The sequence below is a fragment of the Neofelis nebulosa genome, chromosome 9 (assembly GCF_028018385.1).
Source record: "Neofelis nebulosa isolate mNeoNeb1 chromosome 9, mNeoNeb1.pri, whole genome shotgun sequence".
Lineage (NCBI taxonomy): Eukaryota > Metazoa > Chordata > Mammalia > Carnivora > Felidae > Neofelis > Neofelis nebulosa.
Genome location: NC_080790.1, coordinates 93,679,128 through 93,705,685, shown reverse-complemented (window position 1 = coordinate 93,705,685; position 26,558 = coordinate 93,679,128). Strand labels below are relative to the sequence as shown.

Here is a 26,558-nt window from a genome sequence, read left to right as displayed (position 1 = left end):
AGGCCTTGCAAACAACCTAATTCAAGATTCAGTCAAATGTGCACCAAGAACCCAGTCCAGAAGAATGTTGGGCAAGATTTGTGGAAAGGAAATGCTTGCCCCCTTACAGATAAAGAGGAACAATGTGAGAAAGATATTCTAGAGTTTCTTCCTAGAGTAGATGCGCATGATCCCCAAGAACAGGTCAAAACACAATTCACTTTTTAAAAAAGCACTTCAGCGTGTATTAGTTTTGAGAATCTGGAACAGAATATGGTATTTGATTACAGAATATGTGGAGAATTCTGATTATCAGCTTTTTTGTTTGTTTGTTTTGGTTGACAAATGCCACAAACCACATGGCTATAAGCAGTAGGTTTTGCAGCCAGACAGGGACAGATGTTTTCAAGGATCATATCTCGGATTCCCATGCTAATCTATTGTTTAAGGTGATGGAAACATGGAGGGGACATTACACCATTTTGCAGCTGCTAGAAAACCATGCTTTCCTGTTTTCCTGATTTAGACAATGGAGAAGCTAAGGAGAAAAATAATAGGAAAAGGCTGTCCTATATTTGCTTTTAAAAATGTGTTACTTTGAATGTAGTACACTTTTGGGAATCAAAACTCCTCTGTTCTCAGTTTTCACAGAAACGTTTATGGGAAAGAAGGTTGGAATAAAATCAGCTAATGATCACATCTATATTTTCCAAAGGTAACGTTCAGTGATAAAAGTGCAGGTGCCACCAGAATGAGTTCAAACAGGGGCTCCTGACTGAAACATAAGAATAGTAACACACATGTGTGTGTTTCAGGGACAAAGATTCATTTCCAACTTAATTCTTCCTGTACTGTGCACATACAACGCTCACATACATGTTTAACTTTTTATTCCACCTTTTTGTCTAATCACAGACAGGATGTTAGCCTGCATCCCTCCCGTTCTTAAGGCAGAACCCACTTAAGTCACCCACTTGATGCTGAAGGGAAAACACGATGTGGATGTGTGGTGCCAGATGCCACAATTATGATGATCAGGCATGTGGGTGAACCAAAGGGACACCTGCAAGGCCATCTTTTGCCTCAAGGTCATGATGTTGAGCAGGGGTGGGTGCATCCTACAAAAGACCTCACTGGGTCCAACTCTTTCAAAGGCATTTTCAGATAATTGCCCCACCTTTGCTTTTTACACTCCTCAGATTCTGGAGGGAGGCTTGTCCAGCATCACATGTTCAAATGAACAAGAAAAAAGAGCAGTGATTATCTCTAAGTTCGGGAATGAACATAGTGGGCTGCATGTTTTAGGAGTCATTCTCCCTTTCAATTATCTGCCTTGGGAGATGGAGAGAGGGGAGAGGGTGAGTTTCTTCCTAATATAAATTGTCCAAGAGCATCCTAGAATTATTGAACTATGGGAAATTCTATTTGGGCAAAAGTATCCATTGTTTTTAAGCCTGTTGCCAAATGGACCTGTCACCCTTTCTCCATCACCCTGGCCGTTCTGCTGCTCTGCAGGTCAGGGACAGAACAGCCCTCAGTCTGCCCCAGCCCAGCCCAGGCACACAGTTGGAGGAGTCTGTGCACAGCAGAGTCTACCTCTCCCATGCTCCAACCCCTCCATTTCTCAGGCCGTGTCATGGCCGAGCCACCCGGGGAGCTTCTGTATATATAAATGGACAGTTTGCCGACAACTAGTTTGTCAATGGCCATGTGGCCAGTGGTTCATCCACTGCTGGGTCCCCATCTCCCCAAACAGTAGTTCACATCCCTCATACAAAATGGCAGCAGAATCAAAGGGGAGAACAGTATTTGTTTGAGGCCAGTGGTTTTCATCAGATAAGGTCATCCAATTCAGGGATCTTGGCCACTGGTTGGAGCTTCCGGGAGAGAAGGTAGGGCTCATCTGCTCACGAACGGACTGATTCTGCTAGAGGGGATTTTGGGAATTATTTATCGGTCCATTTCTCCCCTTGCGTGTTTTACAGTGGGTATCTACAGTCTGCCTGTCATCAGGGATAGGGCTTCACATTCCCAGGCACAGAGGGATTTGAACACAAAAGTCAAAAATGGGGCTGGGCAGTAGAAGAAGTCAGACTCCGTAAAAATGAGAGAGCATGTTTGAGGACCTCAGCCAGTACAAGGTCCCACAGGCCCTCAGAGGGACTTAGGGGAAGCCTAAATAGGAATGTCTTCTTTCCCCTAGTGATAAGGGTAGAACTGTAAAAGCCTGGAGGCAAAGCTGTTGAATTTGCAGTTAGTTCAAGTAAGTGCACATATTGTCAGCAATGCCTCTGGCCAGCTCTGAGTAGTGGCGTGGTTGGTTCCCACACAACAGACAGCCAAGGGTCCTGGGGCCAGTGGATATAAGCCTTTGTCTCCTGAGTGTTACACACCAGTATTTCAACTGAAATCTAAATAATATTAGATGTCTTTAAAAAGCAAAGTTCCAAACACCTTGCTAAGTCCTCCAAAACCTTCATCTTTCTGTATACTCACTCCTTCAGTTACTCTTTTTCCAAAAAAAAAAAAAAAAAAAAAAAAGAATCTGAACTATAGAATTTACATTTCAATATTGGCAAAAGGATATTTACTTAACTCTGAGGGCCGGCTGTTCACCTGGCAGCTATTCCTGCCCCAGGTGTCCTCCTCTGGAACAGATGTGTTTCTAAGGCAAAGCCAGAAACAATAGGGCACCCTGGTTTTGAGAGGCAGACTTGGGAATCCCCGGAAGGAAACACATTCCTAATCTGTTCTGCGTGGTGACAGCAACAAGCCTGCAGGTGACCTGAGTCCTCCTGGTGCTACTCAAGCGGTTGTGGGCAGAGAGGAAGGAGCTTGTTGGGATGAGCGCTGGGTGTTGTATGGAAACCAATTTGACAATAAATTATATTAAAAAAAATTAAAACTCCTCTAATATAAAGTAAAAAAAAAAAAAAAAAAAAAAAGCTCTGATCATCGGTGAATCCCACGGCTACTTTCCAGTGACCCAGGCAGAACCACATGAGGAGACAGTGCTCTCCACCACTACCTCAGGAGGGGAAATCTTCACAAGCAAGCATTTAAAAAGGAGGATATAAATTAAAATTGCTTCAAGCAGTTTTTATGGTTGCAAAAGATTTGAATTACTCTTTTTCTCTCTCCTTCTCTTCTCCCCCGCTTTTTTAATTTTTTTTTTTTTTAAATTTTTTTTCAACGTTTTTTATTTATTTTTGGGACAGAGAGAGACAGAGCATGAACGGGGGAGGGGCAGAGAGAGAGGGAGACACAGAATCAGAAACAGGCTCCAGGCTCCGAGCCATCAGCCCAGAGCCTGACGCGGGGCTCGAACTCACGGACCGCGAGATCGTGACCTGGCTGAAGTCGGACGCTTAACCGACTGCGCCACCCAGGCGCCCCTCCCCCGCTTTTTTAAGAACAAGAGAAAAATATGACAAATGTTCTTTAAGCAGCACAGGGCCAGCGTCCCTCCTGTCTGGTCCCTGACCTGGTTGCAAGCTATAGCCACAAATCAGGAATCACGCCCTCAGGAAGCAATACCAACTGTGAGCTGTGTTAAAATGCTTTATGATGCCAGCTTTCAAAGCTCAGCATCTCATCTCCCTCATACAGTGTTAACAGTCAGAATGAGAGACTTTAGGGGCTTCATCCATCTACAATCAGAGCATTTAAATCCAGAGCACAATGCAGGGAAGGCAGGTGGCATAGGAGAGATGACTCTGACTTTTCTCCTTGTGGGTGTTCACCTCATCAATAGTGTGTGTTAACACAAGTGCATTTAGATGGATTGATTCAAGTATTTGTGAAACAAACCCCAGGCCTCTCTCTCCAGCTCTTTGGATTACTGGCTTTCAAAAACACTTTCAACTCACTTCATCCTTCTCCCACACTTTCCAGACTTCACTTGCAAAGAAACCCAAAACTATTAGCAATGTTAAGAACTAGGAAATGCAATTTGTAAACTTCCAGCATCCTTGCTACTTGAGCAGTCCAGGGTACTATGGTCATTCTGGAGGATTTCAACAAGGTCAAGCTTATCAGGGCTTGTGATGGGAAAATACATGAATGCAAATGTAAAGAAATGTTTCCAGTCCTCAATATGTTCCTTTTGACAAAAAAAGGAAAGAAAAGCTTTTTACATCATTAAACAATGATTTAGTCTCTGTTATACCAAGAGGAACAAATCATTTCAACCCTAATTAGCATTAGCAGACAGCCTTTTCTCCTCAGATGTTCAAGCGAGCAGAGAAGCAGTTTAGAAGGAGCCCCATTAGCACCTGATTTGTAACTCACTCATCCAGAATCAGTGGGAAATGTGAAATTGGTCACATTTGAATTTGCAAAGGGAAAGTGAGTAAGAATTATTAACATCCACAAAATTCCCGAAATCACATCCCAACCCATTGCTTCTACTTCAGGATTACCACGCACAAGTAGAAAATACCTGTATATTCCAAGGTGCTAGGCTTTTAAGAATGTTTACAACTGTTTGCTAAGATTCCAGTCCAGTCTTTGGGAAGGATGTGGGTCGCCCCTTCCGATGGGGTGTGGAAAGCTCTGAGGATGGTGATGGCCGACTGTCAGTGTCCCTGGGGCTGCCTCACCTTTCAGCAGTCCGTCCCTGGTGTTGGACTATGAGAAACAATGATGACAGTATTGGAAGCCGTTTTGACCCGCCTTGCACATCTAGACCCTGGGAGAAACCCGCGTGGTCCACGTACCAGGCAGGGAAAGAGCCTCAGTGAGTGCCTCTGGGCCAAAGGGTTTAGACAGCGCCTGCCCCTTGTGCTCTGCCTGCTTTGTATGGTGGTCCTTTCCCTCCTGCCTCCCTGCACCTGCCCACCCTCCTGCCCCCTGTAGGTGATCTGAGGCCTCCTTTACCTGTACTGATTTTCCAAGGCCCTGTTCTCAGCCCGCTCTGGAGCCCAGGAGTAGCTGTCAGCAGCGTTCTGGGGCTTTTTCTCCTTCTCCTCCTCCCTCTTTGCTTTCCGCTTGCGATAGACCAGAAGTCCAAGAGCCAGAGCCAGTAAGAGTAAGATGGCTACCACTGTGCCCAGGATATAGAACAAAAGCAGCTTTTGCCCATCGGTGCCATTGTCACTTTGTTTGGCCATGGAATCCTCATCCATATTCTCCCCACGATCTGTGGTAGCCTTGGGGTGATGGGTGATGGGTTCCATCCATTCACCAGGGGGCCCACTGGGAGCCAGCATGTCAGGCGCATTCAGGGTGGTGGGAGCCTCAGATGGGAGGGAGGGTCTCTTCATGGTGGGTGGCTCCTTGGAGGTGCCCTCGGAGTCCCTGGTGGGCCTGGATATTGTGGAAGAATACACAAGATTCCCCTCTCTATCTCCCATATCCTCTCCCTGGGGAGGCCCAGTCTGTGGTGCCAGAGACGTGGACCCTGCGGTACATGAGACCCCATCCGGGCCCAGCTCCCAGCCCGGCAGGCAGCTGCAGCGGAAGGACCCCTGCGTATTGAGGCACAAGCCCTCACAAAGGCCATGCTCCGGGCCCTCACACTCGTCCACATCCAGGCACTGGGTGCCATCCTCCCCAGCCAGGACATAGCCCTCCTTGCAGAAGCAGTGGAACGAGCCATCCGTGTTAGTGCAGCCCTGGGAGCAGGGCGAGTGACCAGAGGCACACTCGTCCACATCCTGACAGGCCTCCTCCCCAGGGCCACGGGGCTCGTAGCCCACCCAGCACTCACAGTGGAAGCCCCCAGGGGTGTTGACACACTCTTGTGGGCAGGGGGAGTCCTGGCACTCGTCCACATCCACACAGTCCTGCTGACTTGAGTCCAGCTGGTAGCCTTGGGGGCAAAGGCACGTGTAGTTCTTCCTGTGGGGTCCCAGGACACAGGTGGCTGCCCCTTTGCAGGGACTGGAGCTGCAAGGGTTCCGGGAGGCACAGGTCACTAGGTCATCCAGCAGCCTGAATCCCGGCCGACAGCCACAGCGGAAGGAGCCATCACCACCCTCGAAACAGTCTTGCTGGCAGCCCCCGTTGTTGAAGCTGCAGCCGTACTTGGGGCTAACACAGAGGGGGCCTGAGCTGCCCCAGTCGAACACATCTGAGGCCTTCTCCTTACACAGGAAGTAATGCTCCCGACCCTCGTCCCCATCCCCACAGGCCACGTTAGCCACAGAGGCGAAGGGCACAGTGTCCAGGGAGGAGCTGGTGGCCTGGAACGGGGTCCTGTATTCCACCCGGCCTGGGCCCCCCAGAGCCAGAGGCTGGCACATGCCTTTGAAACTGAACTTGCACACAAAGCCCTCGATGTTGCTTCCAGGAGAGTTTGGGGTCCCACAGGGGCCCTCAGACCATTTGGGGAGGTGGCTGGCATGAGACGGCAGAGACAGATAGAGCAGCAGGGATACACAGCGCCTAGAGACGCAGGAGCTCCTGACCTCCCTGTTCCAGTTGGTGTAAAGTGTGTCTTCCCCTCCGCCCACCCAGCTGAAGCCTTTCAGCGGCAAGCTGGAGTCTAAGCACTTTGCCTTTTCGCGCTGGAGCCCGATCCAGAACTTGCCCATCCGAGCTTCTAGGGCCTCCTCCAACTCCAAGAGCTGGGCCAGGGCTCGCTGGATGTTCCAAGCCTCCTCTTCACTCTTCACGGTGGCCAGGTTTCCCCCATTCTTGCTGCAGTGACTCTGGGCCTCGGCCGCACTCAGCTTGCCCCAGTGGGCTGTGTAGCAGGCATTCCCCGCGCACACCACAGCTTCCCTGGGAGCTCCAGCCCCCGCCCAGGGCTGGCCCAGGAGCAGCAGCGGCAGCAGCAGGCCGGCAGAGGTGGCCATAATGGCCCCGTGTCCCCTTCAGCGGGAGGCTGGCAGCCGTGCAGTGACAGCAGCTGAGCTGAGAGGAGAACTGAGGGCTCCGACGCAGACGTTCTGGCACAGGGAAGAACACAAAGACCGAGGGCTTTTCACATCCCCCTGACCCAAGGCGCATCCTGTACTGTTGTACTTCTTATTTCTCACCGGATACTGGGGCTTCCTGCAGTGAATAGTTTTCTGACTCCTGTTGCCTTCATCACGGTTTTGTTGTTCGTAAAAGAGGTCAGGAGGCTGTGTTGGGTCCCTGGCTAATCGCTGGGGAAATGCAGAGGCGTGGGGGCAGACCGTTGCAGCTGGGAGACACCCTTCTGTTTTATTTGGGCTCCCTTGTCTTCCCCATCTGCAGGAGGAACTTAAATGGCATGCTACAGAGTGAGTGGAGACTTTTGGGGACTAAGAACTTGAAAAAGCTCACTTAGTAACCCATAATAAAATTCCACTTTGGTTTGCAAACAGCCAGAAGAGAAAAAAAAAATTCTCAGACTTGAGACATGAGGCCACGGATGGTTATAATTTTCAGCCTTTTTTAGAAGCAAACTGGATTTTTCTTCTGCCTATCTCATGTTCCCTTTGGCTTTGGAAGTCTTTTTTCTTTTATCCCCCCATCATGAACTTTAAATAGATGGGCAGTTTTTAAATAGGAACCGGGCCGTGGGAATCACAGAGTGTCTAACACAATGCCAAGCTCCTAAAGAACATTAAAATAAATAGGGTGAAATTTGGCAGTTTTCAGGGTTTTGTGGTGCATATATTGTGTTGTGAGGTGGCAGTGTCACAAAAAGGCATCAGAAAGAAAAAAAGAAAATGCTTCTGGCCTCATGGCCCTGGACTGGCACTCCTGTCTCCCAGCTCAGGGTTACCAGGAAGGGCCAGAATTCTGAGAATCCTGGTCACGGCAGGCCCCTTCCGCTCAGCAGCTCATCAAAGGCCCTTGAAGAAAACAAAGGGTGTTCCTCCTGCAGTTCTTCCTGCAGATGTGTTACTCACTGGCGCTGTCTTTGGTTGGGGCACTTCCCCTAGAAGTAGACCCTGACTCAAGGACTGGGGACAAGTCATTCATTTGAGAGGGCAGGTCAGGCAGGGAATGGGGGGCACCAACACAGGGTGCCTGAGTGCATAGGTGACACTGGGGCTCCTGCACCGTGGTCTCTGGAATACCTGCATCAGTTTTCTGAGCCAAGGAGAGGGGGCTGTGGCAGCTCTCCTCCAGCCCCTTTCCTCACTGGAGGCAACAAGTTCTTGGCACTCTGGGCTGACAGGAATAACCTAGCTGACCAGAGGCAACACTGAAGAGAATTGCAGGGAGCTGCCAAGGGGCTATGGGCATGGCACCAGTGTCTGCTACATCGGCCCTCCACAGAGATCTGAGTTTAGGGTGTTGTGAAGATAATGAACTTGCTGGCTTTCGCCTCCCCAAGGCATGCAACGCCCATCTCAGACTCTTGGACACTCATCAGAGGTGTTCCTTATGTTCTTATTTTAATAAGATATTTGAGATAGTCCAGAGATTCTCTCCCAGAACCCATAGGATACTCCTGTGTTCTTTGATGCCATCTATCTACCCACTCACCTATCCATCTGTCCATCCATTCACCTGTCCATCTAACCACCCACTCATATATCCAACCATCCATCCATCCATCCATCCATCTATACACCCACTCACCTATCCAGCCACCTAGCCAATGTTATTTAAGCCTCCAGCATGCACTGGGCTGGGCACAGGGATTACAGGAGGGAACTCCTACCTTCATGACCCTTGAAGTCTGTTATATTAGATAGCTATGAACATGTTGAACAGTTGTAGCTATGACACGTACACAGGGAGAAGATGAGGGTGTCAGCCGAGGTACTGACTTGGTTGGGAAGTGGGAAGTGGGAAGTGGGAAGTGTGACAGTCTCCTCTGATGGAGAATGGCAGTGAAGCTGGAATCAAAAGGAAGAATAGTGAAGAAGGGGAATGATTTACATCTGGGGTAACAGCACGAACAAAGGCCCTGTGATATGAGGGTTGTACCCTTTACAAGGGAGTGAAAGAAGGGCTGTAAGACCAAAGCCTGAAAAATGGAAAGGAGGACCCAGTCAAGGAGAAGCTCTGTGAGTCCAAACAATGAAAATTTGGAGTTTTGTTCTGAAATCCATGGGGAAACACCCAGGGGCCAACTTGTTAAGACCTGCATGTAGAAGATTGGGGAACAGGTTGATGGACCCCAGCAATGTGGGGGAATCACTCAGCAGGCAACTGCCGATTTCCAGGCACATATGACAGTCACTTGACCTGGGCTGGTTCCCCTGGATTAAGGATAGCAGATTTAGTGATAAGGATCCAGAACACTCTGTTCTTGGCAATGGATGGAGTAGGAATAGAGGACATGGGAGGTACCCAGTAGGACTTCATGGCTCTCTGCTTATACTACCAAGGGTTGGGGGTCCTAGAAGGCTGTGTCTACTGGAGGCAGAAAAATGGGACCTGGGCCAGAGAACAATTGGAGGGAGGCTGCCTCTTGGGGCTTAGAGTCTCCCTGCCTCCTCAGGACTCTGCATTCACCCCCTTGGGAAGATTGGGAAGTAGCCACGTTCAGACTACTTACTGTCTGTATAGCACAGAGCTGGATTCCTCAGCTAACTGTTGTGATCCTGCAGGACTCATCCAACACATTGCTTGGTTGGTGCTTAAGGACGTGGGTTGAATCAGTGACTTAGAACTTATTAACCAGTCAGACCCCCAGATCTTTGTCAGGGTATTCCTTTGCTGGCAGTTCTTCATCTTTCACATGGGAACTTTCAAATCAACTACTCTTCACTTAGCCAAGTGTTGACATCATAAAGAAGAAAGTGAAGAAAGGCCATGTGCTCAGTTTATCTATTCATTAACCCAGGGAGAATTGTAAAGCACCAACTGTGAGAAAGACCATGTTCAGTGCAGAAAGCTGCCTTCTCTTAGGCTTGTGGATTCTACTTTATTATCTCCAGTAACCTGGTTATCTAAGCCTCACTCTTGACCCCCCTCATCTGCAAATGACATGGGAACAGGGCCTTTGGATATCTTTCTTACTCTAGTGTCAACAACAGTGAACTCATGTAGTTATGTATCATTCCCTCCTCTGGAGCTGGGAAGAAAGCAGACTAGCAAGAAAGCAGGGACGGAGTCCACTGCTGAGCCCTCTATGTGGCACAAGGAACCAAACCATCTGTCTAAACCACAAGAGTGCATTTGGCCTCATACTGACCCACTGAATGTTGAATGCAGAACAGTTTCTCTGTTATCTCCTCTCCCCCTGTACCTCACATCTTCTGAATTTCCCTCTGATCCTTGATCCTTCAGTCTCTGCCTCCTGAGCTTGGCTGAGTTAACTCTCCTGGCACCCCATGGCCTGAGGTCTCTAGCTCCAGATGTCCTACTGTCCTCTCCCTGCTGTATACTCCATAAGGATGTGGCAGGAGCATTAGCATGGTGGGGTTGGGAGCACAGTGCTTGTGCCTGTGAGCTCAGCAGAAGAAGGAGAGCTTACTTTTACTAGATAGAACTTAGCTAAGTTCACAAAGGATTGAGGATTGTTTGGATACCAACTTGGAGGAAATTCTGAACATCACATATGGAATCCCTCCATGGATGACAAATTATCACATTTTATTTAAAATGTAGATTTGATTAAGTCTCTCTGAAGATTGATAATTAAAAAACAGGAATCAGCAGTTGGAAGACCAGAGAGCTTTCCTTGGCAGATCTTTGAATACAAGCCACTTTACATGTTCTAGAATAAATGTAAACCTAATAGCATGGTGTAAGCACTGAGCCATGACCCCAAACTGTCTACTTTTATTCTGGACTCTTAATGAGTACTCTGCGCTTTCTTTATAAATTGTCCTAAAATGTACTTCATACAGTGTTCGGAATGGATCCATTCCAGTCTCTAATATGGGGATAGTTTAATCTCAATTATTCTGGAGCACAGTGATCGGTTTGTGGGTCATTCAGGCATCTGATGTCTCTTTTTCTTTATTCTCTAAACTAAAAATTGAATGAAGGTGTGTCCAAAAGGTACACTGCATTTTTCCTGACATACACAGCAGGTATCCCCAATATGTATGTCAGTTCATTGTCCCCCTTTTGTATCTTCACTCAGGAAATGTATGTCAGCACCTACTATGTGCCAGGCTCTGTTTTCTGCACAGGGAGGAGGAAGGGACATGGGTTTCGGTACTATTTGATTTTGCACCAGACAGGTAAGACAGAGGACAAGAGGACAGTCCTTGGTAGAGAGGGACAGGCTGGCCGGCCACAGGCTCTCATCAGCAATTCTCTTGCTGAGTGAAGGACACCTTCTAGAGGTGACCCAGGTAAGTGGGGGGCCTGAGGTGGCTGCCAGGGAGCAGTGCACTTCACAGGGTCTGCAGGGAATTTCAAATAGTAAAGTACTAAAACTGATTCAATGATGGTTTTGTTTTTATTGTCTTTTTACTTTTGCCAATTCCCACCAATTCTAAACAAGAGCAGTGATAAAATTCTGCTCCCCAAACACACACACACACACACAAACACACACACACACACACACACACACACACACACACCCCTCTGTTGCTCTACATTCTAAACAATTGTGGTGGTTACTGTTATTTTATTTTTTAAAGCTTATTTAGTTACTTTGAAAAAGAGAGAAGGACAGTAGAGTATGAGTTGGGGAGGGGCAGAGATAGAGAGGGAGAGAGACAATTCCAAGCAGACTCCATGCTGTCATCATGGAGCCCCACACGGGGCTTGAACTCACAAACTGCGAGATCATGACCTGAGCCAAAACCAAGAGTCAGACACTTAACCGACTGAGCCTCCCAGGCACCCCTGTTTAATAATGTATATGCAAGCTTCAGTGCAGCACCTTGTAATTACATAACCTTTAATAAACATTGTATTTTCTGTGGAAGCTTATTTGGGAAATTCCCAGTGGCAAAGCAGGACTCCACCCCACATGGACCACACCTTCCACAGACCTGTGGAGCAAGTTCACAGTGGCGGGGAATTGTTCAGCCGGCTCAGTCTCCAGCTCCTCTAGCAGATTCCCAACAAACAGTAACAGCACAGAGTCTGTAGAGAGAAAGACACAGAGCTCAAGCCACTTGTATTCCATCACTGTCTGTGGCCACTTGGGTTATTTGTGATTGAAAGCTTAAACCAGGGGAACAGAGATAGTTAATTGAATCTGAGTATTTTTTTTTCTTTTCAACTGAAGCTTCACCTTTTAAAATAAATGGTTTAAATTTTTTTTTAAATGTTTGCTTATTTTTGAAGAAAGAGAAACAGAGCATGAGTGGGGGAGGGACAGAGAGAGGGAGTCACAGAATCCGAAACAGACTCCAGGCTCCAAGCTGTCAGCACAGAGCCCAATGCGGGGCTTGAACTCACAAACCACGAGATCATCACTTGAGCTGAAGTCGGTTGCTTAACCAACTGAGACACCCAGGCGCCCCTAAAGTACATGATTTTAAAATGAAAAAACAGGTAAAGAAAACTCACTAATAGTGATCGTGACATGATCATTTCTGAAAGTTACGGCATTAGACAGAAGAGTGAGCCACTGCACTCACCCACCCAGGGTGCAAGTATGCTCAGGCGTCCCAAGGGGCAGCTTGTGGATTTTTTGCATTGAAGGGATAGAACACATCCATCCTTGGTTCAAATCCCACTGGGTCACTTAGTAACTGTGTGACCTTAGGCAAGCTGCTGAACCACTCTGTTATTCATTGTGTAGTAAAACAATCTGTGACTGTTTTCTCAAATGCAATTGGAGACAATGCAGTGTCATTTACCTAGGTCTTTGTGAGGATTATTAAATGAGCTCATACCTCAAAAGCACTCAGAACAGCGCCTGGCAGGAGGTGAGCTACCATCACACCAGGAGACTGAGGAGCTGAGACGGCCCAGACTCTCCTTTTACAAGAGCTGGAGCCTCAATCTGGCCATTTGCTGGCTTTGGGATTGGACCCAACCTCTTCACGTCCAGAGATTTGATTTCCTCATCTGAAAAAGGGGAAAATAAGAATCAAGATACCATCATGTTGTGAGCATTAAATTCAAGGAGACAATAGCTGTTAGCACTTCCTGTGGAGGCTGGGGCAGAGCAGATCTTCAGGAGACAAGAGTCACTGTTACTGTGAATGCAAGGAAACAGAGAAGAGGCAGGCTCCACACCTCCGGCCAGTCCCCACTGAAGAAAAAATGAAAGGGACAAAAAGGCCCCATTACATTTGGTGGAGACTTGGAGCTTTTCTTTTTCAAAGACTTCCCTGCCTTCAAGTCTTGTTTGGCTCCTTGGCTGATTAAACATTCTTCCTTAGAGCATTATTGATTTTTCCACATTTTGTAAATAGTCTCCTAACGTGATTTATCATGCACAATATTTATAGAAAACTTGACTGGGCTGAATGTTGTTTTTAAGGTTAACTGGTGTTCACCTCCTGACAACTGGCCTTGATAAGAAAAGGCCGCTTGTCAGGATTTGGAAAGAGATAAATCACAAAGAGGAATAGTGCTTTTCGGCAGGATCTTTTTTTTCTTTTCATCTCCAGCAGCAGCTCTGTGCTTGAAATACAAGGTTGTAAATCATGCTTCCATGGCTAAGCTGGGCAATTTGCAGGATCTCTTTGGCATTTACAATATTCTCAGCGGTTCCAATAAGCTGTCATAACAAGTTAGCCCTATTTAGACAATATAATTTCATAGAAATACAAATGACCTCTTTGGCCTCACACACCAAGTTTTGACTCTCGGTAAATGAGAACAGTAACACTACAGTTGTTTGCAAGGAGGTCTCACAGGTTGAATAGATATAATTTTACTGCTTTCAGGAAGCTGAGTGGGCAGTCTTGGGGGTTCCTGAGAAGTATAGACTAGACGTAGAGAAGCAGATGTCTCAAGCATCCATCAAGAACAGGCCAGATACCAGGTAGGTCCAGGACATGCTGAGTGGGTGCTAAACCATTTGCAACTGGGAGCCTGGGCTGCAGAGGAGATGAGTGTCCTGCTCCAGGAGCACACAGAAAAGACAGGCCCCATCTTTCTAGGTCAGGGCTGCTGCCTGGCCTCAGTTGGCATCCTCAAACTCACCTCAACTACAAACAGGAATGATAATTTCCCCTTTCTGTAGTTGTGATTGCTGGCAAATATGACACTTCCTAGTCATGTGACTTTTGCAAATATCTTTCCTCTCTGCACCTCAGTTTCCTAATATGTAAATGATGTCACACAGCCGGAAGCATGTGGATTAAATGACATGACATAGTAAAGGTTTTGGAAGTCAGCGCTTCACCAACAGTTGCCATCATTAGCCCTGTGAATAGAGTCTCACATTCACTACGTGACAATTTTATGATTACGGTTATTTCTGCTCTAGTTGGTTCTGGAAACAGCCACCACGAATACCCCAGGGGTAGCACAATGCCCAATAGCCCTGAACGGGACCCAAGGAGGTCCGACTGCCTGCTGCAGGGGCCTGGGGGGATGAATGGGAGAGGAGCCAGCCAGTGCAGACAGACCATGGCCATAGGTGTCTTTAACCCAGGACCCCAGGCAGATGTGTGTAGTGCATGGGGCAGTGTGTCTGTATTCAAAGACAGCACAATGACCTGAGATCTCAACATGTGCCCAGCAAATTTTTCCTGCCTGCCGTGGGATTGAATTGTCCAGAAGTTACCACACTGTATTTTCCCTCAGTGGTGCACTGTTATGCCAATCAATCACCCTCGCCACTGGGGTTACAAGTTGCTGTTGGCACCTAGGACCTGCTGACCCCATATGGGTGCTTGGAGCCTGCTTCTCTGCAAGGACACTGATGCTTCAAAGGCCCAGGCCCTGCTGGCCAGGTGGAGACAGAGGAGGCAGCAGGGCCATTCGATTGTAACTGCCGCTCAAACAGCGCCATCAGAAGGCTCGTGCGTGGACTTCTGACTTCTGGAGCAGAGCCAGGCTCTCCTGGAAATGAGCTGGGAGCTCGCCTGCTGGCTGTGAAGCATTCAGATCCACAAGTCAAGAACTGCAGCCAGAGTGTACAGGGCTCCTTGAGTGCCCTGAGGGCTCCCTAGAATCTGATCTTCCTGATTGGCCCAGACTATTCCATGGAAATGTAAACTAGACACCCCCCTCTCCTGTCTTCCTGTAGCATAAGATGAGAAGTCAGAGCCCCTGGGGTCTAGATAGAGATACACTGTGAATTCTCCTCTGCTGCCTGGTCCAAGCTCTGTGACTTCGGGGGAGTGACTCAGCTCTTCTGTGCCCTTATTTTTCCATCTACAAAAAGGCTACTGTGTCACTCTGACCCTTTTCCACACAGTAGGAGGAGGTGAGGGCAGGAGAGGGCAGACCCTGGAGGAGATCAGCCCGCATTCATTGCCTCTGTCACAGCATTTACTGGGCAAATGAAGAAGACTCCTGTTTTCATATCGTAAAAAATGGTGGAGTAATTTAGTTCCATTAAGTTGTTTTGAAAATAAACCAGGTTGCTTTTTTAATATCCTTTAAAAAAAATAAATAGTTGACCTTTTTATGAGCTGCTGTGTTTTCCTTAGCATCTGCTTAGGAAGAGGGGTGTAAGGAGAGGAAAGCTGGGCAGTCAGGACAGGGTAGGGATACAGGTGTCCCACAGCCCCAGTGGCCAGAGTGTCTCCAGCTAACAGGTAGGTGTTGACAGCAAGATATGTGACATGGTGAGAGTGTGGGTGTGGGTGGGTACCCAGGGCACAATGAGAAAGAAAAGTCCGTATGAGTCAGGCATCCAACCATGACTGGATTGTCCTGGACAAGAAGGCATGACTGACCCCCCAGTACCAGCACCGAATCTTGTTAGAACTGACATGAGTCAAAGTAGAGATGGTCCACAATACACAGAAGCCCTGTGTCCCAGTTTCTGGAGGATTCTGCAACTGCAGCTGCCCATAAAGTGGAATTAGCTGTCCATGCTTGTGCTCATTTGTCTAATTTTATTCAATGGTGGCTAAGTTTTATCACCCCATTGCTTTTCCCATAAACATTCTGGATTGTGTCTAGTTTCCATCTGAAACTATGAATCACATGGTCCACACCCTACCTTTCTCCAGCACGGCAAGGGAAATATTCCTGTTGGCAGGATGCATTCTGTCTTATTTCCTAAAAGCATCCTGGTTTATGTCATCTCCCTTTTCCAGTCCTTTCTAGAAGATAAAAGTTAGAAAGTGGCCTGATCCTCAGTCCTGGGAGAATGTAACAGAGCTCTTGGGCTTCTGCTGTAATATTTGGTGTCTCTCAATCCAGGGGTGCCACCCCTGGTCAGTGACAATCAGTAATGGCAAAGCCTCATAACTTCTAGATGTGAGCCTCTTTATCAGTATGAGGAATGCCAGTCCTAGACTAGGTCTAACTCTTGCACATTTTTTATTAGAATCACACAGTGTTCTTAAAAATTTGAGTTAATTCAGCCGTAGCAATCTCTTACTCAACACATCCCCAAAGGCAAGGGAATTAAAAGCAAAAATGAATTACTGGGACCTTATGAAGATAAAAAGCTTCTGCACAGCAAAGGAAACAACCAACAAAACTAAAAGGCAACCAACGGAATGGGAAAAGATATTTGCAAATGACACATCGGACAAAGGGCTAGTATCCAAAATCTATAAAGAGCTCATCAAACTCCACACCCGAAAAACGAATAACCCAGTGAAGAAATGGGCAGAAAACATGAATAGACACTTCTCTAAAGAAGACATCCGGATGGCCAACAGGCACATGAAAAGATGCTCAATGTCGCTCCTCATCAGGGAAATACAAATCAAAACCACACTCAGATATCACCTCACGCCAGTCAGAGTGACAAAATGAACAAATCAGGAGACTATAGATGCTGGAGAGGATGTGGAGAAATGGGAACCCTCTTGCACTGTTGGTGGGAATGCAAATTGGTGCAGCCACTCTGGAAAACAGTGTGGAGGTTCCTCAGAAAATTAAAAATAGACCTACCCTATGATCCAGCAATAGCACTGCTGGGAATTTGCCCAAGGGATACAGGAGTACTGATGCATAGGGGCACTTGTACCCCAATGTTTATAGCAACACTCTCAACAATAGCCAAATTATGGAAAGAGCCTAAATGTCCATCAACTGATGAATGGATAAAGAAATTGTGGTTTATATGCACAATGGAGTACTACATGGCAATGAGAAAGAACGAAATATGGCCCTTTGTAGCAACGTGGATGGAACTGGAGAGTGTGATGCTAAGTGAAATAAGCCTTAGAGAGAAAGACAGATACCATATGTTTTCACTCTTATGTGGATCCTGAGAAACTTAACAGAAACCTATGGGGGAGGGGAAGGAAAAAAAAAAAAAAGAGGTTAGAGTGGGAGAGAGCCAAAGCATAAGAGACTCTTAAAAACTGAGAACAAACTGAGGGTTGATGGGGGGGGAGGGGAGGGTGGGTGATGGGTATTGAGGAGGGCACCTTTCGGGGTGAGCACTGGTGTTGTATGGAAACCAATTTGACAATAAATTTCATATATTGAAAAAAAATTGAGTTAATTATCAATATTTAAGAAGTGTAAGGTTTTACACAAAGATCTGGGTTTCTAGCTTCTTATGACAAATCAGAGTGTGTAACAACACTGGCCTCAGTCCAACGTGTCCATCAGCAGCCACACCATGCTCATGGGTGCTGCTGTGATGGATCCAGTAGCCCTGGGACCTAAAATCCACTAAATAGCATCTCTGTAGCCCACCTGTCTTCCACCTAAAGCTATGATCATTCTTCAGCTGAAAGTTACAGGGGGTCTATCCAGAATTCTGTGGGTCCCTCCCTCTATATGAAATAGGATGTAGGGAATCTTTCTAATTACAACAGTTTATGACTCCTTGATGCCTCTTCAACAGATGCTCCCTCTTAATTTTCCAGAGAGGAAATCAGTTGTGTATCCATTGGCCATAAGCTTCAGGAGATGCTGGGAGATTCCTTTATCCAGCACACGAACCTGGACAAGTCTGAACCAATGATGACATGTCCATCCCTCTGGCCAACACCTGAGTCTGGGCAGACATGAGACCCAGGCTGACCATGTGGTGTGAGGGAGAGTGCTAGGTGCTTGTCCTCAAACAGGGAAGTGAGCAACAGTCATCCTGTCCTCTTATCCTCTGATGCTTGTGTACAAAGCTGCTGGGGATCAGGAAAAGCAGGCATGCTTGGGACAAGAGAGAACAAGGAACCTGGGACCTCAGAGGCCTCAATGAATTGCTACATTAGCTAAGCCTGAAATCACCCTACCTGAGACTTCTTAAATGAAATTATTAGCATACTTCATTGTGGCTATCACTTGCAGCCAAAAGCATTAATTCCAGACTTTTGAGTTCTAAATATTTTACCTTGTGGGACAAGAGATGACCCAGAAGCTTTTCAAGTTTTTCCCAAGTCTGCAGAGCTTTGGTCTGTTTGCCAAATCAAATCCCCCCAAAAAAGTTCAAGGGGTCAAACTATTCCCCCCACCCATATTGGAAGAGAAAAAAGTCTTCTAGTTGGGCTCTTTCTGGTGGAAAAGTAGGCATCCCTTGCCAGGAGCTGATAGTGAGAGATGTAGCTGCTTATACCTGAAGATATTCCAGATGGAATGCCATGGAACAGCCAGCAAAGTCATGTTTGGAGAGAAGGCTTTTGTCTGTTTGTCCATGCTTCAATAGCCTCCCCTCATCTTGAGGTCTAGTGACATCAGGGAGAGGTAGGTGGAACAAAGGGGGCCATGGAACACACGGCTGAGCTTCCCAGAGACCTGGCTTCTACACCTGCCATCACCTCCCTGTTTCACATGGGAATGAAGTGGGTGGCAGAGAGGAAGGCAAGAAGAACCCAGGTTGCTACAGTTTCCAACGTTCAGAAGCCGCTTCTGAACTACACCAGAAGCAGGATTGGAGACTGGGATGAAACATGATGATGTTACATCACACAGAGCAGAGGCAGCTCCCCATGATTCCCTACAAAAAGTAAAGTCAGAATGCCCGGGGTCTGCAGGCACTTCACCTGAGGGATTCAGCAAGTGTGTGTTGTTTCTTTTATCTCTTATGTTGAAAAGGCATAAGTGATTTTGGTGTGTTAGTGATTCATCTCTGTGTCCCTCAAACAAATTATAATTTTAAATGGTGACCAACTTACAAGAGTTAGGTTGTCACATGGCAAAAACAGCTGGTTCCATAGAATTCAGTGAAAGAAATGTGTTTCCATTCAACTCTAATTCAAGTTAGAGGTGGTGGAGGTGCAGAATGACAGTAGATTGCTTTACTAGGACGCTGCATCATTCAATAGATCTATGTAGAGTCATAAAGGACATGAGTGACCTGTTCTGAATGAAGCTTACTGTTGATTTCTTCTCCCTGTAACACAGCAAACTGATTCACAAAGACACAGAAGGGCAGTAGACATTTTGGCTCCAGGGGATGCCCTGCTCTGCCTGGAAAGGCTGAGTCAACAAGCGAGGCTGGCTTCACCAGGTCTTTGCACCTGCCTGGAACGCATTACGAGAATGTGCCTGCAGGACAGTGCATCCCTGCCCCGACCAATGTCCTTCTCACCTCCTGCCACTGCCACGCTCCTTATGGTTATACATGTCACCTCTGCTTTCCTGTCTCTCCCGCTTCTCTCTTTACAGCCTCTTTGATGTCCTGAAGCTGCTCTCACAAAAGTCCCCTCTGGCTTCCGTGGGTGACCACATGGCTCATGTCAGTCCTCAGTTTCTCAACCTTCTCATCATTCCTTTGATGTCGAGGACATCAGGCAGTCCGCATACCCCCAGGTTTCTTCCCCTGGTGGCTGATCTCCTGGTCCCCTGTCTCCTGATGTCTTGGTCTCCCCTGAATTACCTCAGGTATCCAAACATCACCATGACTGATCCAACTCCTTACTTCTCACTTGGACTGCTCCAAATCACCAAAATCAAAGTAACACTCACTCTTTGCCTGGCCCCATGAAGCATGCAGTTAGTTATACAGGATGTGCATGGGGCGTCCTTACCTTCTGTCCCCCCAACCTTTTATGGATAATCTGTCATCAATCCAGAATTGCCCTTCTCCTCTCTGCCCAGTCTCTTCCTGTGCTGCATCTCCACCATCATTCATGGGGACCTTTGTGCAGGACTCCTGGTGGGACACCTGCTTCAGTTCCAGCCTCTCACACTCACACTGGAAGGTGAAACCACTTTAATATGTAAATGTGGTCTCTTCTTCCCCATCCTCTACCACATACTCCTCAGTGAGATGCTGCTGAGGCTTCCCACTGCTTTCAGGAGAAAAACCAAAATCCTAAATGGCCTGGTTAGGTCTGGTACTTTTCCCCTTTCTTTTTCCATCTCTGTTTTCTCCAGCTGTAGCACCAGGGGCTGCCGGCTCCTCCCACAGGGCATCTGCAACCTATGTACACTGGCCTGATAACACACACATGCCTACACATTTGTACATATATGTACACCAACACACACCTATCCACACTTACACGCATGCCCCCACATGCTTCTATATACATACATGCATGCGCACCAACTCACACCTATACACCCTTATATACACTTGCAAACTCCTATACATACCCACAAACATGCATGTACACACACACATACACTTACACACATGCCTACACACACTCCTGTACATATATCTACACACATCTACACACATACATGCATGCACACCTACACATAGACTCCTATATACACATGTATGTGCACTTAGACACACATATCCACACACTCCTATACATACTTACACATACTCACGTACATATACTCTTATACACATGCTTACAAACACAGACACATATATCTATACACACGTATATCATGTACTTATACATATATCTATACACACACAAATATGCACTCCTATATACACATTTATACACACAAACACACGTTCCTATATGCATACCTACACACACCTACACATATACACGCACTCCTATATATACATAAACACATATTCACACATATCTACACACACACACACACACACACACTCCTATACACACATGCCTACTAACAATACACACATGCCTAGAGACACACATACATATACACACAAATCTATACATATACCTTTCTATACACACACCTACACACACATACATGTACTCCGATACACACATATATAGACATGGCCACACACACACAGACTAGTTAACTAGTTAACCCTTTTAACTTCTTTAGGTATTAGTGAAGCTGTGCCCATCTTCACAGAGTAGATCCAAATTCCATGTTATTTGCTCTCAGAGCAAAGCCTCCCTGCGTTGCACCTCTTGTCCCTAGAACTTCATACATTTGAAACCTCATATATGCATGTGGGACACAGTGTCCCTCCAGTAACTGTATGGGAGGTGGTGTCTCCCTCCAGTAACTATAAACCTGTCAGAGCTGGAAACCCATCTGTCTTGTCACCGTAGGTCTCTGGTGGCTGCTACAGGAGTAGGAGGTCAGTAACTGTTCAATGACTCAGTGAGTTGGTTGAATGAAAGAATGAACAATTTGTTGAATGAATGAACCCCCAACGTGAGCATGGAGGGAAGGAGGGGAAGGTCTGGTCAGCTGGGAAATCCAATGGACAATTATGATGTATATTGCCAACTTGTCTGAGGCATTTACATTTCAGAAAGAGGTCTGTTCAAGTTTAAAAGCAATGGAGGAGGGTTTGCTAGGTTGGCCCCTGCCCCCTGCTGCTTGCAGGTCTTCTGTTCCTGTAAGTGAAATAGAATTCATGACTGCCTTACGCTGGCCTTCACCCTTGGTCACCAGACCCCTTCTGCCTGTGTCAAGCTCCGTTTTTCCATCTCCACCATTCTGTCAGCATGGGCACATGCATTCTGGAGGATGCATCAAGGATTCCTGTCCTTCCACGTTGTGCTTTCCATTTTTTGTTAACATCAGGGTTCTTAGCTTTCTCAAGCAGGGTTGACACTAAGATATTATTTTCAAGGCCCACCACTCAGTGTTCCTTCTTGACTTTCCTTCTCCTTGTGTGTCTTTTTGTAAAACATTAAAGCCCACATTAAATACACTAGGGAATGCTTTTAAAGGAATAATACCCACACAAAGGTGGTGATTAGAACAAGCACAGAGGAGGGAATGGCAGGAAGAAGGCCATCTGGTCACACTTGTTTTCATCATCCTTTAAAGTGTCCCCATTTTGAGCAAAGTCTCTCAGATATGAAGCATTCAACTTGAATATTCTTGCCTTCTAAAGCAGGAAGGGCAGGGCAGAGACAAAGTGCATCCCTAAGGCTGCCAGGGAATCTGGACCAGGAGGACCAGGGACTGGAAACCACCAAACACCACTTCTCCTGGCTCCTGCAGTGACACTGGGCATGATGCTCATTTTTCGTATCAAGAGAATCATCGTGGGAGTGTGACAAACCACAGTGCCGAGCCCCAGCCTGGACCAAGTAAATCAGATTCACTGTGGGTGAGGCCTGGGGTGGGTGTCCTTGTTCTCTCTCTCTCTCTCTCTCTCTCTCTCATACACACACACACACACACACACACACACACACACTCACCCAGACCACCCCCCCACACACACACACACACACACAGCATTGAGAAACAAAAGGCCTGGAACAGTCCAAATACTCAATATACCCCCACTGAACAGACATGTCACCTTTCTTTCATAGAAGAACATATTGCAGCTCCAGTAGAAACCTCTTTCCTAGCAGCTAACATTTGCCTGGATATGTGTGTGCACTGTTGTGCACAGGGCCCTTAAGCTGAGCCACAGGACATCTGAGCATCTATGATAACTGGGAGTTCAAAGAGTTTTCTCATACTTTGTCTCATTAATCCTCTTACTCACCAGCAAGGGAGGTTCTCCCAAGAGCACATGCTGAGGTGGGTAATGACAATCCTCTCTAAACTGGAAAGATGCACCCAAGACCAACTTGGAGGAATGATGGAAGAGCCAGGAATAATGATGGAGGATCCAAGACTAATGAAGGGCATAAGAGTGATGATAGAGCCAGGTGTGATGATGCACCCAGGAATGATAATGGAACCAGTAGTGATTGATGTTAGAACCAGGAATAATTATGAAACCAGGGGCAATGGGAAAGCTATGAATGACAGAGGGCCCAGAAATGATGATTGAGACCAGAAATGATAACGGGATCAGGGGTAATGCTGGGTCCATAGGTGATGGTGGATCCAGGGGTGATGGAGAAGGCAGAATTCTGACCTAGACCTGAGGGTGGAAGAAGGGTGACAGGCAGGTGAGCATCCATCCGGGTGGTTTATTATCCACTTCAACCTGATGGTGCATAGGTCTATGGAGACTATCAGGGAAGGGCATCCATAGCCAGAACACTTCTGCCTGTCTGTGTCCAACCCCTCTGAGACTCTACTGTATTAATTCCATGCTCACACAACAACCTGCACACAGATTTCCATATCAGATTAGTTTGTAGTAGCCCCCATCTAACAGGAACCCAAAAGTCCTTCCATTAGCTCAGGGTTAAATAAACTGTGGTCCATCAAACACCATGAATACAACTCAGTAACAACAACTCACTCTCAAGAACTAGGCACACGTGTCAACCTCCAGGTAATAATGCTGAGTGAGAAGAGCCAGTCCCAACAATCATACGCTGTATGGTTCCATGTATATAATAACTTTTGAAATGATAAAATTTTAGCAATGAGAGGCAGAATTTTTGTCACTGCTATAAAAGGACAAGGAGGTGTCCTTGTGTGACAGAAATGATCTGTGTCTCGACTGTATCATTGTTGGTATCCCAGGTGTGACAGTGTATTACATAGTTCTGCAAGATGCTACCATTGAGAAGACTGAGTAAAGGGAACATGGCATCTTTCTGTGTTTTTTCCTACAAACTGAATGTTACCACACAATAATCTCATAATGAAAAGTTAAAAAAAAAAAAGGAGAGGGTCTTGGACACATGTTTATTCACACATGCATATAACCTAGGTGGAAATTGCTCCATCACCTGTTAGCTGCAGAAAAGCCAGACCTATTCACGGAGGCCCACCGGCATCTACCTCTGTCTCAACCTTTGTCTCAGGCCAGAGTTAGTCCCAAGGAGTCCCAACGCCTTGTGGTCCTCTGGTAGGACCAAAGCTAAGGGCCCTCAGAAGGGAGGACACCAGTCCAATGCATGCGAAGTGTGGGAGCAGACACAAACATGTCTGTGAGGTCCACTGAAGGACCAGTGAGTAACATCGCCTCCACTATTTGGAGAAGATGCCTCAACTGTGAGCATAGCAGCCACACCTCTGCAGCTAGTGTCTCTAAAATATAAATATAATATGTACTATAATATAAAATGTTAACATAATATCAGAGGTCACCAATGTTTCTCATAAAGGGCCAGATGATGAACATTTTTAGCTTTGCAGGCCATATGGACTCTTACAATTGCTTAGCTCTGTCTTTGTAGCTCAAAAGCAGTTTACAATATGTAAACAAATGGGCACGGCTGTGTTCCAATAAAACTTTATTTATGAAAACAAGCAGTGGGCAGGATTTGGTCCACAGGTAATGGTTTGTTGACCCCCACCATACTCACCTCATATCTATATGACATTTTTGCAGTTCACACAGCATATCCAGCATCGGTGGGGCCTGGGTAACTCTTAACATGCCCACGAGTGGACCTTTCTTACAGAAGAGAAACCTGGGACAGCAGAGGGGCAGACATAGGTTGGGGGCCAGGGAAAGGAAAATGAAGGCCATCTTGGACACCCCACACTGAGGGTATGTTCATTCATACTGATTCTGACTCAGGCTGATACTTGGATTGTGGATCAGGACAGGAAGACACCACTGGGGCAAGAAACACAGAACTTCTTCCAGCTCTGGGCCTCGCCAGCTGTGGGAGCCCTCACCAGCTCTGCATCCCCTTATGTCTGAGCCATGATGTCTTTAAAAATCCCCAGAGTCCCTTCTCTTACCCCTCACATCAATCCCACTCAGCTCCCTCAGGATTGCTGAGTGGGGGCGGGGGGGCACACTGAAAGTACCTTCTCTGAATCGCAAGATCCTTTATGTCATGAAAAAGTGAGTTTCATCTCTAAAACAACAGGGTTTTTTGTCTCCATCAGGAGATCCAGTGAAGTTGATCATACATAGAGTCATGTCCTGCTGAAAACTTCACTTGTTGATTTCCTACCTGATTTTCTGTCCAACCCATGCCTATATCTGGATAGAAGGCCCCTGGAGAAACAAAGTGTAGAATTTACAATCCATCTTGGGTATTAAGTTCCTTATCTAAAGCAGACAAAGACCTTGGGAAATGACTCAAATGCCAGGAAGGAAGTTTAAAAAAAAAGAGCTCATTTAAAGCAAGAACAAAAAATAATGAAAGGCGAGCTAAAATAACAAGGAAAACCTGTGACATCAGCACCATTTTTCCTACTTGAGATGCCAACCCCCACTCAGAGGAGCACTGGGTGAATTTTGCAACAGGCAAGATGCTTCCTGGGAAGGTAGAAGAGGTAACTTCCTTCATGTACTTTCATCTCTTCTTCTTGAAGCATAACTTACCTATAGGAAAGAGCACATAGCATAACTTAACAGCCCGATGAGTTTTTAGCAGCTGGACTCACTCACCAAACCCACTCCCAAGTCAAGAAAAAAAGCATCCTCATGCCCTGGAACCCCTGGCACCCTCCCAACACTGTCATCCTCAAGGATGATCTCTCTTGACCCTGATAGCATGGATGTGCAGTTTGCTCAGTTCATCTGTGAAATCACGTGGGGGTGTGATCTTTTGCCTCTGGCTTCTTTCTCCCAGAGTCATTTGTGTCATTCAACCACTTTGCATGTAGTCATGGATGGCACATCTTCATTTCCTTTTTAAGTGTCCCCCCTGGAGAAATATGCCACCAGTTTTAAATCTATTCAGCTATTGATGAGATTTGGGTGGTTTCCATTTGTTGTATATGACTTAACAGAGGTGAGGGCCCCGCTACTCCAAATCCTCTTTCTGAACAGTCTGAAATGCATCACCATAGGAACATGCTGGTCGGTACCCCTCTTTCTTACTGTGCTCTCTGAAATGCATCACCATAGGAACATGCTGGTCGGTACCCCTCTTTCTTACTGTGCTCTCCTTAGCAAGGGCACACTCTCTATGAAGGGGTCCCATGAAGAGGGGCTCCCTGAGGAGCTCTCTGAGCTCCAGGGGTCCTTCCTTCTAAAAAGGTAGAAGAAAAGTAAGTGTAACACCTTTTGGTTCCTTTCTCATTTTGTACTCAACCAGTCCTGCATCCACTTATGCCTGAGCCATATGATGTTTTTAAAACTTCTAAGAGGCCCTCTTCCTGTCCCTCACTTCAATCTCAGTCATGGGCAGCCTGAAGGCCTCACTAAGCAATGGGATTTGAGATAAAATAGACAGTGTTGCTCTCAAGGAACTCACAGAGAGGTTAAGAAAATCAAGACAGAGCTTGATCAATATAATACGACAAAATGTGATAAAGTCTGGGGAAGATGGGGAGGATGTGTGTCAGGAAAAGTTTCTTAGATCTGAGCTAGGTTTTAAAGGATAATATAGTTTCATACAGGGAAAAGGCTGTGTCTAGACACCGTCTCAGGACGAGAAACATTATCTACAGATTTGGAAGCAAGGCCCATCTTTGAAGTAAAATGGGGTGGAACCAGGTTTAACTACATTCTTGTCACTCAGGTGCCTGACTAGGGCACTGCCAGTTCGGGTTGTGGGTGAAGAATAGAGTGGGGT

At 46.6% G+C, this 26,558-nt stretch overlaps 1 protein-coding gene across 3 annotated transcripts in view; it reads right to left on the bottom strand.

The window, feature by feature from the left end:
• CD93 (CD93 molecule) overlaps positions 1–7,153 on the bottom strand; it is a 33,126-nt gene extending 25,973 nt beyond the window's left edge. Inside the window, exons 1-2 of one of the 3 annotated variants that reach the window (XM_058684730.1) lie at positions 4,858–7,150; positions 3,523–4,608 (exon numbers count right to left, since the gene is read on the bottom strand). In XM_058684730.1, the coding sequence (XP_058540713.1) occupies positions 4,584–4,608; positions 4,858–6,779 (1,947 nt within the window). In that variant the 5' untranslated portion in view covers positions 6,780–7,150 and the 3' untranslated portion in view covers positions 3,523–4,583. Of the gene's footprint in view, positions 1–3,522; positions 4,609–4,857 lie in introns of those variants that run through there. The other 2 variants (XM_058684728.1, XM_058684729.1) reach the window with 2 other exon arrangements.
• Positions 7,154–26,558: the final 19,405 nt, after the last annotated feature.